General features: G+C 32.8%; 3 protein-coding genes across 3 annotated transcripts; 2 read left to right on the forward strand and 1 right to left on the reverse strand.

The window, feature by feature from the left end:
• Nucleotides 1-2269: 2269 nt before the first annotated feature.
• On the forward strand, nt 2270-3906 carry LOC130810278 (F-box protein SKIP23-like). The gene has a single exon (XM_057676279.1). The coding sequence runs from the start codon at nt 2492-2494 to the stop codon at nt 3731-3733; it is 1242 nt and encodes a 413-aa protein (XP_057532262.1). The 5' UTR covers nt 2270-2491; the 3' UTR covers nt 3734-3906.
• Nucleotides 3907-4071: 165 nt separating this feature from the next.
• On the reverse strand, nt 4072-8315 carry LOC130810279 (54S ribosomal protein L37, mitochondrial-like). Its single transcript, XM_057676280.1, has 3 exons — nt 8069-8315; nt 7585-7722; nt 4072-4788 (listed from the first exon to the last, which is right to left on the reverse strand). The coding sequence occupies exon 3, from the start codon at nt 4778-4780 to the stop codon at nt 4385-4387; it is 396 nt and encodes a 131-aa protein (XP_057532263.1). The 5' UTR covers nt 4781-4788; nt 7585-7722; nt 8069-8315; the 3' UTR covers nt 4072-4384.
• A 1767-nt stretch (nt 8316-10082) lies between these two features.
• LOC130810280 (non-specific lipid-transfer protein 1-like) lies at nt 10083-11846 on the forward strand. The gene is made up of 2 exons (XM_057676281.1): nt 10083-10535; nt 11606-11846. Exons 1-2 carry the CDS (start codon nt 10183-10185, stop codon nt 11616-11618), a joined length of 366 nt encoding a protein of 121 aa, XP_057532264.1. The 5' UTR covers nt 10083-10182; the 3' UTR covers nt 11619-11846.
• The last annotated feature ends 271 nt before the right edge of the window (nt 11847-12117 follow it).

A 12117-nucleotide genomic window follows, 5' to 3' on the forward strand; every position in this document is an offset into this window, starting at 1 on the left:
TTTTATTGCATATAACTATACAAGTGTCTCGTGCATATTTTAGGCGCATAAATTGATAAAAATACTACTTTTAACACGTAAAAAGAAGCCTTTTCTTAAGAAAAGTAAAAGTGAATATTTGGGTCAACTGCTTTTCAATTAGATCTGCAATTACTTCAAAAGTTATTGCTATTTAAGTGTGGCTCAATATATTTGTAAGAGAGCTTAACTATATCTATTTATCGAAAACACTATTAATACAACTACTAATACATATCATAAAGTAATGAAATTTAAATCACCAATAATAATAAAATGATAAAAAATAGCAAATACTAAAATAAGAATATCAATGAAAAAACGGAGTCAGTGACTCAGTGTACTTATGATGAACTCTTATAAAATTATACTCGGCATTAAAAGATAGGTTATTTTGATAAATTTTATGTTCATTTATTTTATTTGTAAAATAAGTGATTGTTTGTTTAAATATTCCTACCTTTTACATGCACTTGATTGAAGTAGTATTTTATTAAACGAGTTGTTTGACAATTAGTTTTATTTTTTATTGACTTTTTCGTTGATTTTTTAATTGATTAAACCATTAAAAAGTGTTTGATAAATGACTTTTATCCAAGCTAAAAAACTAGTTTTAAGTCAAAATCAAAATGCTAATCATAATAGTTTTTTCCTTAGCTTTTGACTTTTAACATATTTTTTCTCTATAAATAGTCAACTACCATTAAAAAAATTACACCCAATATTTTCTTAGTAACTATCTTAAGACAATTAGCTTAAATAGCTAGCTTATCATCCAATACTTTCTTTTAACTGATCAAATCAACCAACAATTTCAACTGACAGTCATTTGTCAAATAGGGCCCGACAGTGCTATACTAGTACAATGCATACACTTGGATATTCTATTGTCACAAGTTGAAAATGTGAATAATAATGCATGAGCATGGTTGTCTGACATCCTTGATTTCTAGATTTGGTTATTTGACAAATTCCTCTTGTTTAATCAATGCATGATGGGGATCAAAAAGCTTTAATGACGCCAATAAAATATAATTAAGCAAGACAAAGAATCAAATTAAGAACGTATCTTACTTATTAAGATCTTATCCTGTCGGAAAAGCCATAGCCATGCTACATGCAATATATAATGAAACATCATTGCTCTTTAAAAATTACTTCTATATAAATAAATTTTCATGTAATTTGAATTAATTTGTCGAATTATGGACAATAATAATCATCAATCAAGCAAATGATGGTGCACAACAAAATAAGGAACCAAAGAAAAATTAACGTTGACAAAAGCCAAATTTTTTGCTGAATAGGAGCCGAAATGTCATATTATAGTTGTATTAAAAAATAAGAAATCTAAAAAGTAATTATGTTGGACGGACCAAAATACATAATCGAATAGTTAGAGGGGGCTATGGACCTATGACTTATACTTGCCACCCCTTCCTTCGCCCATGAATTAACGTCTTAATTAATTTTATTAATGCCTACTACATATGTACAATATGTATAAAACTAACTTGATTTATGGTGAAAGAAATAATTATCACTAAATTTACCGGTTCGTAATTATGTTATCGGAGATGATTATAGAATAGTTATCGGAAATGATTATAGAATATTAGTATAGGGTGGACGAACATTCATTTTTATCACAAATTCTTGTAAGAGACGGTCTCTTTGAGAGAACATTTCTAATTGGGCTGACCTATTATATATTTTTTAAAGATACGGTAAGTAAGTATTAAGAATAATATAAATAGGTATTAAAAATAGGATAAATAGACACTAATCTTTAATGAGTTGGAATTAAAATACATCTCTCAAGAGACTAGTTGCATTTTTGTTTGAGTATAAAACCAACTCGGTTTATGGTGAAGACAGAAGAGATTACCGTCACAGAGATTATATACGTAAATACTAAACAATTGTAGATAGTGGTTAGCTTTGTCTCGTAAAAATATTTCATAGTGACTGAATATTACATGTTTTACCTCTTTGAAATAAAGGAGAAAATGATTGTTTAAGTGATAACTATTGTAGTTTTAACTTAATAAAATTAGAAATTTCAAAATTTTAGTTTCTAATTTAACATATTGATCTTGTTTAGTGGATGATGGGCAATTAGTTGTTAGATGTTGACATTTTAATTGACTTGTCTGACCAGCTAACAATATCTCTTTTAATCTTGTCGACAAAACTCGATCTACATTTTGTCTGTATATTTCTTATTATTCACCAACTAAAATATTATCACTTTGTTATAACTTTGGAGGGATGACAGGAGCACTCTAAAATGAAATTTAGGTTTTTGTGATGTGTTATTTGAGATGTGGTCCTCTACAATATTGACACATGTCATTCAAAACAACCATTAGAAGTTAAACAGCTAAATTAAAGAAAAAAACAAAATTATTCTATCAATCATCGTCCTCCTAAGTCAAACTTACCCAGGAAAACAAAGCAATCTCCAAACTCCATGGATGAACAGTTACATCCTCAATCAAATTGGTCAGAAATCCCACAAGATATTCTCCTTAAAATCTCTAAATCACTCAAAATCTACTCAGATTATATCCATCTTAGAGTAGTTTGCCGCCATTGGCACACAATTCTACCTTCAAAACCGCCTAAAACTCTCCCATGTCAACTCCCATGGCTTCTTCTTCCTCCTTCAAATCCCGCCACCGGAAACTCTCATAGAACCTTCTACAACATTCTTACTAACAAACTCTACTCCTTATCAGTTCTAAAATCTTCTTACCCACGTCGAATTCTTGGATCCTCACATGGGTATCTAATCATCTCTTCTGGTACACCAGAAATATTCTGTTTAAACCCTCTTACAAATTCTAAAGTTCTTCTCCCATCACTTTCATCTCTTCCTGGTGTTGTTTCCTTTAGTTTTTCAAACTTAGGAAGAGAATACTTGATTCAAGATCAGTTTACTCATCAAATTTACTTTCTTGATTTGCAGCAAATGAGAGATGATTTCATAAGAAAACTTGTCCTTTCTTCTCCTCCAAGAGGTGGGTCCCAATCCCAATCCCGACCCGAATCTCCTACATTGGTGTTTGCCATAGTAACTTCCTTTCTTACAAAAACAACTGAATTGGTTTTCTGTACTACCTTAGATGATAAATGGAATTGGGTTCCTGTTTCAGATTTTACTGCAGAAGATGTGATTTACTGTGAGTCTAATGGGTTATTTTATGCTGTTAATAAGAATGGTGATATTGGGAGTTTTAAGATTAGTGTTGGTGGAATTTGTGAAGTAGTATCAATTTGGAAAAGTGTGGATTTGATGGGTGGTGATCTCAAGTATTTGGTGTTGATTGATGATGAATTGATTTTGTTGACTCGAAATTTGGGGTCGGAAGCTGATCTGATAACGTACTGTGAGCTGTATAAGACAGTTGGGTTCAAAGTGTTTCGGTTTTCCAAGGATGGAGTTGGTCGGGTGCGTTGGATGCCAGTGCCGAATATTGAGGATTGGATGGTGTTTGTTGGGGAGAGTTCATCAGTGGCATTATTGGCATCGGATTTTCGTGGGTGTAGAGGGAATCGTATCTACTTCACAGATGATCATTCTAAGTGTAATGATGTTGGGGTGTTTGATATAGGAGAGAAATGCACCGAGGCATTATCTTGTTTTCCAGATGATGTAATTTTGCCTTTGTATTGGCAGTCACCCATATGGATTACTCCTAATCCTCACTAGCTGGTTCTACAATGTCTTCACCCAAATGCCTTGACTCTCGCCTACTGGGTTTGGGGATTAAATGTGTCCAAGTTTATGCTTGTAATAACAAAGTGATTGTTTTTCAGTGATCCTTATTGTAAACATCATCTGCTATGCTATTTCACATAAATAAGAAACACACAATTTAATTAGTTATGAACTCTATGATTGAAAGAACATTATACTCTCGATCGAATATCTAGTTGAATTATCTGCAACTTATCCAACAAACTTGCCAGTCACAGTATTCAAAAAGTATCCAGAGCTAAGAAGATGAATTTAGTGTAGGAAAAATGAGAAACTAAGCAATAAAAATCTCAAACAGAAAACTAAGGTGCTTTATCTTCATGATTCAACCAATCTAAGTAATGAAATTGTACTGAAAACATGGGGAAGGAAGGCCAGCATGAATTTAACTGTCACCGTACGTGAAATTTCATCCAGAACATGAGACGAGTAAGACACAATTATACAGTATTTTATCAAAACTGAAAAGAAAGACAGGGTATGAGTACCAGTCAAACTTCTTCACTTTGCATTTTGAGAATCAAGCTCCGATACGTGCTGCCACTTCCCAATTTCTGAAGGTAGGAATAGGCAAAAGAGGGAACTATTCAGAGTTTCCCCCTACTAGTTCTTGGCCCTAACTGAGTTATTTTCCTTGATTCTAACTCGGTTATCCAGCTTTACATAGCGTTTAAGATCTTCCAAAGCGAGAGCTTCAGGATCTTGCCGTTGCAGCTCACTCAATGCCGGCCTCTTATCAAGGAGGTGCCAGAGCCAATCTGGGTATTCGGCATCTGGTCGTATCTTAGGATCGGTGCCATCTTTAAATATGTTGGCTCCCACTACAGTGGTGGCCTTAACTTCTTTGCTAAGAGATGAAACCTTCGGAGCATCAGAAGCTGCACCTCCTTTAGCCGCTTTTTTTGCTTTCCCAGCAGCATATGTCCTTGAGCCAATGACCCGCATTGACCCCATTGAACTCATAAGAGTTCTCAACGACCTAATATTATTCAATGCCATTTTTTGTTCTGCAGAAGAAATGTTGAAATCTGAGCACAACAAACATATCTTAAACAAAAGCAAGAAATGCAAAAAATGGAAGATAAATGCTTTTATGCAGAGTTCAATTATATTTTTCAAATCCCCTTTGGTAATCTATACCTCAAAAAATGATTTAGCTGTTCCATTATAAAAGGGAAAAGTTACTACGTCACCCTAAAGTTCGTCTTATACGTTTGAAAATCAATTGCATACAGACTGCAGTCATTTCAGTTCTGAAAAAGGTACTTCAAAATTCAAACCCTTCAGCTATAATCAAGATTATGTTGATCCTTTGATAAGATATGTCGAAAACACTTCCTAGAGCTTTATGTTCGAACTTCACTACATAAATATATCACCACCTTCCTTCCAATTCCAAATACTAGACCCTGCACCAAATTCGAATAACCCATCCATCCTCTCAAGAACTTTAGCTAGCAATATGCAACAAACATTCATGATCCAGCCAGAGGGAATGGGATAAATGATAATCATGTCAACAGACCTAACTGACAAAGACAATGATAACACAATGCATAACTGCAACAACCAAACATAACTCTTAACCTCCCATGACTGAGCATTGGGCAATCATCAACTGAAATTTGAATTTTCCCCAACACTACGCCGATGTATCACCCACTAAGCAGTACTTGACTTTAGCTAACAAGTGGAAGTAGCTGCAAGCATCACATTACCACTTTAACATTTGTGGTAGTAAGAAGTCTACACTATTATCAAATTTTAGGCTGTCTCACAAATCTCACCATAATACAGTTTTTCAGTGCCATCAGAAACTGGATTTAGCTAATACAACTAGACTTGAAACTTGCATATTGCTAGATTAGCAACTTTTTTAATAGATACTTCAAAGGCCTTTTCGAGCTGACAGAATGATGAAATGAGAGCCAAAAACTATTCCATCTCTTGTGCCACTGAAAAGCAAGATCTCTATAGAAGCAAGATCAACCTGAAGGCTAAAAGGGCAGCTAAATGCATAGACTGAAAAGAAAACATCAAGGAAATGGAGGGACAATATAAGGCCCACATGCTAAAACTTTGAATGAAAACCTCAAAATGGGAAGCCTCCAAGGACTTGTTAAAAATGACCCAAATTCTCGAACAATTCATCAATTGGGTTGCAGAAGTAAATTTCTTCAGGCAAAACATGAAAAAAAGATTACAGGAACCCAAAAGGGCAGCAATCCTAATCCTATCATTGTTGAATATGATGGACATGGTTGTGGAGGCTAATAGTCTAAGTTTAGCTACAATAAAAGACTTACCTGTGCATACTTTTCTCATCGCCTTAATCAACAGAAATGCACAACTATATGCTAAATTACTTGGGTGGACAATAGTATATTAACCTAAACAATTCCTCAGCCATAGAGCAAGATCATCTAAGACAGTAAGAAACACCTTCTATTATGGCATATTATCAGCTTTTCATCATCCACACACCTTTAATGGACAGAGTAAAGTTCAAGTTCCCCTTGACTCAACATAAAACACCCATGATCAGGCTTAATAGGCAGCGAATTTTAAAACAATTCATCAATTTTAACTCGCAAGTGATGATTTTCGGTAAAACATGGTTTAAGAGATAGCTACAATAGAAGACTTACTCGTACTTGTTGTTTAACACGTAAGTCTTCTATTGTAGCTATTTCTTAAACCATTAGCCTCCACAACCATGGTTTAAGAGATAGCTACTATAGAAGACTTACTTGTACTTGTTTTTCTGATTTAACAGGTAAGTCTTCTACTGTAGCTATCTCTTAAACCATTAGCCTCCACAACCATGGTTTAAGAGATGGCTACAATAGAAGACTTGCCTGTACTTGTTTTTCTGATTGCCCTAATCAATATAAATTCACAACCATATGCTTAAATTTTTTGGTCGTACAATAGTACACTAACCTACAAAATTCCTCAACCATAAAGCAAGATCGTGCAATGAAGTAAGAAATACCATATTTGATTTCATTCTTGCTAAAATTTAACTGCTATGCCGAAGTGATATATAATATCACAGCAAATGGTGTTCTTCTTATAGCCAAGTCAAGCACCCAAGCAAATAATATCATCCAGCAAGAAGAGAAAAAAGTACTAGTAGCCACAAAATACAGCTGACAAGAGCAAAAATTCAATTTCCGGCCGAGCATGCGGCTGTAGAATAGGCATTCCAAACCTTTTATCAAATTCCAAATGCTGCAAATCCTTTATTTGGTCATGTTGAAAGCTAGATTCAAACTTTCTAATCAAAATTTATTGCATGATGCATATCACCACTTTATTTCCTCTTCTAATGACTAGACCTCTTCCCTCAACTTCCAGCAATCCATCAATCTGGACAAAAATTTCTCCATGAATATTCTCAGCTCTTCAGTCACCGAATACTTGCAAACAAGTTCACACATAAAGCGCATGACCCGATATAACAAATGCTAGAATCAAATATCCCAAATGATACTCATCAACGATGATTGATTATCTAGTCAATCTATTATACTTCTAATAGCAGAATGCAATGGCGGATCCCGAAAAAAAAGTGATGTCAATAATTCAAAAAGAAGTACTGTTACCCAATTCAACATCAAATTCAAATTCAAAGTAACTCCAAAACTAACAACCCTAATTGTGTAATTGCAAATAAAAAATTAATATGATTAATTTCAGAATCATTCCAACCTTAGAAATGAAGTACTACAAATTAATTTGATTAATTTCAACATAAGATCAAATGACAATAAAATGCAAATAAAAAAGAAAAAAATAACCTTAAAGAAGAGAAATGGTCCAATTGATGATGGAGATTGTAGAGAAGAAAAGAGCAGGCGTGCGGGAGGGCTGGTGGCTGGTGCGGCAGACGGTAGTTGGACGGTGGTGGTCAGGTGATGCCGACAGGAGACAGCAGGCTGTAGAAGGGTTTTCCGGTTTGGGAATTGGAACGACAGAAAAATAAAATCAAAAACTTGAAGATTAATTAACAATCTTAATAATCTTCAAACTTGATTGAAAATACTAAATTTAGTTTTCAACAGAAAAATAAAATCAAAAACAGATATTTCATCAAATCCAATTCAATCAAAACAGCAAATAATAAGGGCAGCAAAAAACATGTACTACTAGTAAACAACATTTGCAATCAAATACAGAAAATCAAAAAGAAAGACTAAAAATGAAGATTAATTACCAAAACCTAAAGAACGAAAAACGAGAAATGAAATTGAAACATCTAAAAGAAAAGAGGGAAGAACGAACCGATTTCAGTGAATTTCTCAAGTACTGAAACAAATTTTCTTCAACCTCTGCTCACTAATCAAATACAAATTGTTAATTTACAGCCTACAGGCCACAGGGAACAAGAACACGCAATGGGTTTAATTATTATTAAACCCTTATCGAGGTGTAGAAAGGCTAGGGTTTTATTCATTAGATTGCAAAACTTGTACTTGGATAGGTAATTTTACTATGAGTCGGACTCGAATTGGATTATGTATTAACTGATTTTACTCGTTTTGTATCATGAGATATTGTTTAGTGATCTTGAATTCAACGGGACATAGCTTGAACCTGTTGGTGGTTCGTCATAATATGACTTCTTAAGTACGTGGTTCGCTCTGACACGATCTACAATCAGCACAACATGATTTTTACGAGTACTTAAAACTAATAAAAATATAAAATTATGAGAATAGTCCAAATGAAAAAATATAGTAAAAAAAATAATATAAACTATAAACAAATTTGTCACAATTTAGTAATTATAAAATGAATGAACCGTCATAATACCTCGTCAAACATTCCTTCTTATTTTTTACTCACCCATCACTTACTAAATATGATGAATATAATTTTTATATTCACATTTGAGTTGTAAGTACATATATAAACTCATTTACACTTACTATACAAATAGACGTGTTCATTATAATCATGTCCATATTTAATCTATCAATATATATTTATGTTTAATTTAATGTATTATTTTAACTCACACTTGTAACTCATTTTCTAATTTATTATTTTTTATTCATATATTATTTTTCAATTGTTAATAGTCAAGCTCATACCTTTTAAGTTTGGAGAGCAACATAAAAGTATAAAACTAGTAATTTGTTACTTTTGGAATAAGTTGAATATAACATGACTTGAAAAATCATAAATAGAATTAGTACGAGTTCATTAACACACCCAAAAGATGAATACTTCTCATACTACTTTCACTTTAAGTAGATGTCACCAATTCTTTAATATTATAATCAATGGAAATCAGTTACAACATGCATGTGATGCCGTCTTTAAAGGTTTGGATGTCACAATGGGACTCTTTCCACATTGTTTTTGCTTCCTTTGATTAACACATCTTCCTACCTGCTAACTCATCTAAAGAATTTCATTAACTCAGTATCATTAAATTGCATCACTCTTATTATTCTAATTCACCCATAATAGCAAACATCACCTACAACTTCACATATAATCTGAAAACAAAAAAATATACGTCTTTTCTCCATTAAAACAAAAATACTACTAACTAATAAAGTATATAACATTATAATTACTAGTGCTTCAACTATCGATTTTCACTTTTAGTTGAGTTGGTTACTTGACATGGTATATAACGTAGGTTGTTACTTGTTACTCCTATCCCAAAACACTCTTGTGTACTTATAAGTGTGATAGAGTATATAATATATGTTGAGACCTCAATAGTTAGCTTTTGATTGAGTTGGTTAACTTCTTAACATGGTTTCAAAAGCCCAAAATCATGATTTTGAATCTCATCTACCTCTCATTGCAAATGAAAGTATAAGCGCTAAGCATCCACATTTCTTGCCTTAAAGGTTCTCATATTACAAGGCATAATAGAGTATATAATATATGTTGAAAGCGCAAGCATCAGTTTAAACTTTTAGTTTACTTGTTGAGATTGTCAAGGAACAATCTCAACCAAAGGCTTAAGTTCATTGTTGAGGTCCCAAAATATGTTATATTCTCTAATACGCCCCCTCACAAAAGAGCCTTTTAGGCTAGAACTGTAGATGCGCATAGGCGTTGAAAATTTTCCCTTTAAATGAGGGGTGGTTGAGATTCGAACTCGTGACCTCTTGTCACGTTGGCTTCTGATATCATGTCAAGAAATTATCTCAACCAAAAATTTAAGCTAAAAATATGTTATATACTCAAACAGAGATTAACATAGCTAAAGCATTAAACATCAAGCTAAAGTATTCACCCAACTTCCCTTACTCCCTATAAATACCTCAAAAGATTTCCTAAACACTTCAAGATCTCACCCAAAATCAATTCATCGACCAAACACAACCTCTTCTTCAACCCTAGCTATAAACCACCACCAATTAAACCAACAAATGGCTAGCTCGACCGTCTCGACTAAGATAGCATGCCTTATTCTAGTCACAATGCTGGTTATTGCACCCCATCATTCAGCACAAGCAGCCATAGAATGTCCTGCAGTGCTAAAAATGGTGGGTCCATGTTTGGATTACTTGAAAAAAGGAGGGGATATTCCAACTGAATGTTGTACTGGGGTTAAGAGCCTAGATAGCATCACTAAGACACAACCTGAAAGACAAGAAGCCTGTGAGTGTATTAAACCTATGGCTGATTCTAATAGCATTAACTATGACCTTGCTAACAAGCTTGCTCCTGCTTGTGGTGTAGACATCCAAATCAATATTACTCCTAATATGGATTGCTCTACGTATGTTTTACTTTACTAATACTCTTGGATTATTTAGGCTTTATTCTATTCATTATTGTTCTGTACTTCTAAATTTACTATACTATTAAAAATATTTTATCAATGGTATTCCTGAGTTTTTTCAATTATTAATAGTACCCTTGTATTATTAAGCATCTTACAACCGTAACCTTTTCAAATTTTTCCGTCCAAAACCGTCAAAAACCGTTTCTTTTATTTTTCAAATTAAAATATAAAGGAAAAGAAAAATAAACGGTTTTGGATGATTTTGGACGGAAAAAATTATAAAAGGTCACGGTTGTAAAACGTTCAATAACACGAGGATACCATTGATAATCGAAAGAACTTAGGGGTACCATTGATAAAGTGCAAAAACATAGAGATACCATTGATAATTTCTCTTAAAATTTTGATTTCCGTTACTTTGATGGGGCCAAAAATTTATAGTTTTTTGGTTCGGATTATAATGGACTAAAGTAAAATGACTCATCAAATCATGTACACTTCTTATTTATTTGAAGTTGTACATGACGTTTTTCACCAATCGTCAATCGAAAATAACCTCTTTGTTAGTTTTATCATTAACAAGGATAAGATTGCGTACATCTAACCTTCCCAGACCTCGACCTAAGTGAAAGCCACTAAATAACATTTTAGATAATAAAATTATTTTAAAAATTTGCATAATGTAATAAATTTATTGGGCTAAGACAATAAATTTTGGGATGGATCAGTGTTGTTTTTGATGTTTTTAGTATGTTTGGCCGAGTTGTTTAGAATATAAGATGTCAAAGGCATATTGAAAGGGACTAAGAAGTTTGAAAATTGTGTTTTATCCCAATTCAAAATCATGTACTACTTTACATGAAATATCATATGTTTAATTCTCACTTAATTGTCATTTTCTCTCAATCTACCTTGTAAATCGTAATCAACAAAAAAGAAGGAACGAAGTAGTTTCGTATACAATAAATATTCCAACCACAACAATAAAATTATACTCAAGTTTTAAAATTGTACACTAAATTCCCAATCAATATGACTTATTGTGTTAATGAATGCAATTGCAGGGTCAAGTTTTAATGCAGATGAAAGTGATCGATAAGAAGCAGAAACTATGTTTAATAAGGAGTCCATACTTCAATAGAATAATTTAGTTATTCCATAGTTAATTCATGGAAGTAGCCTATATTATGTCCATGTATTGTAATTAATAAAAAAAGTATTAAGTGATGAAATCTTACACTCTTGTTGTGACAAAATTACTTTGATGTAACAATTTCCTCGGACAACTTATGATTTAATAAAAATAACTTTAATTTTAAAATAAATGTCATAGTATATATTTGTTAGAGAATATAACACATTATGGGGCCTCAACCATCAGCTTAAGCTTTTGGTTGAGTAGGTTCCTTGACAATATTACATCTTATGATTTAGCATGGTTTGTTGTTAACATTTCTCTTCCTTCAACAACTAAAAATCCGATAATATTTGTAAATAATAAAGCTATATTGTGATCTATTATAGTCAATTTAAATGTTTATTGGATGAATATTTGAGGTTGGTGGCTTGGTGATAA

Source organism: Amaranthus tricolor, chromosome 4 (genome assembly GCF_026212465.1).
Source record: "Amaranthus tricolor cultivar Red isolate AtriRed21 chromosome 4, ASM2621246v1, whole genome shotgun sequence".
Classification (NCBI taxonomy): Eukaryota; Viridiplantae; Streptophyta; class Magnoliopsida; order Caryophyllales; family Amaranthaceae; genus Amaranthus; species Amaranthus tricolor.

Coding starts and splice junctions, on each gene's coding strand:
- LOC130810278 (XM_057676279.1), top strand. CDS start 2,492: ATGGATGAACAGTTACATCCTCAATCAAATTGGTCAGAAATCCCACAA.
- LOC130810279 (XM_057676280.1), bottom strand. CDS start 4,780: ATGGCATTGAATAATATTAGGTCGTTGAGAACTCTTATGAGTTCAATG.
- LOC130810280 (XM_057676281.1), top strand. CDS start 10,183: ATGGCTAGCTCGACCGTCTCGACTAAGATAGCATGCCTTATTCTAGTC.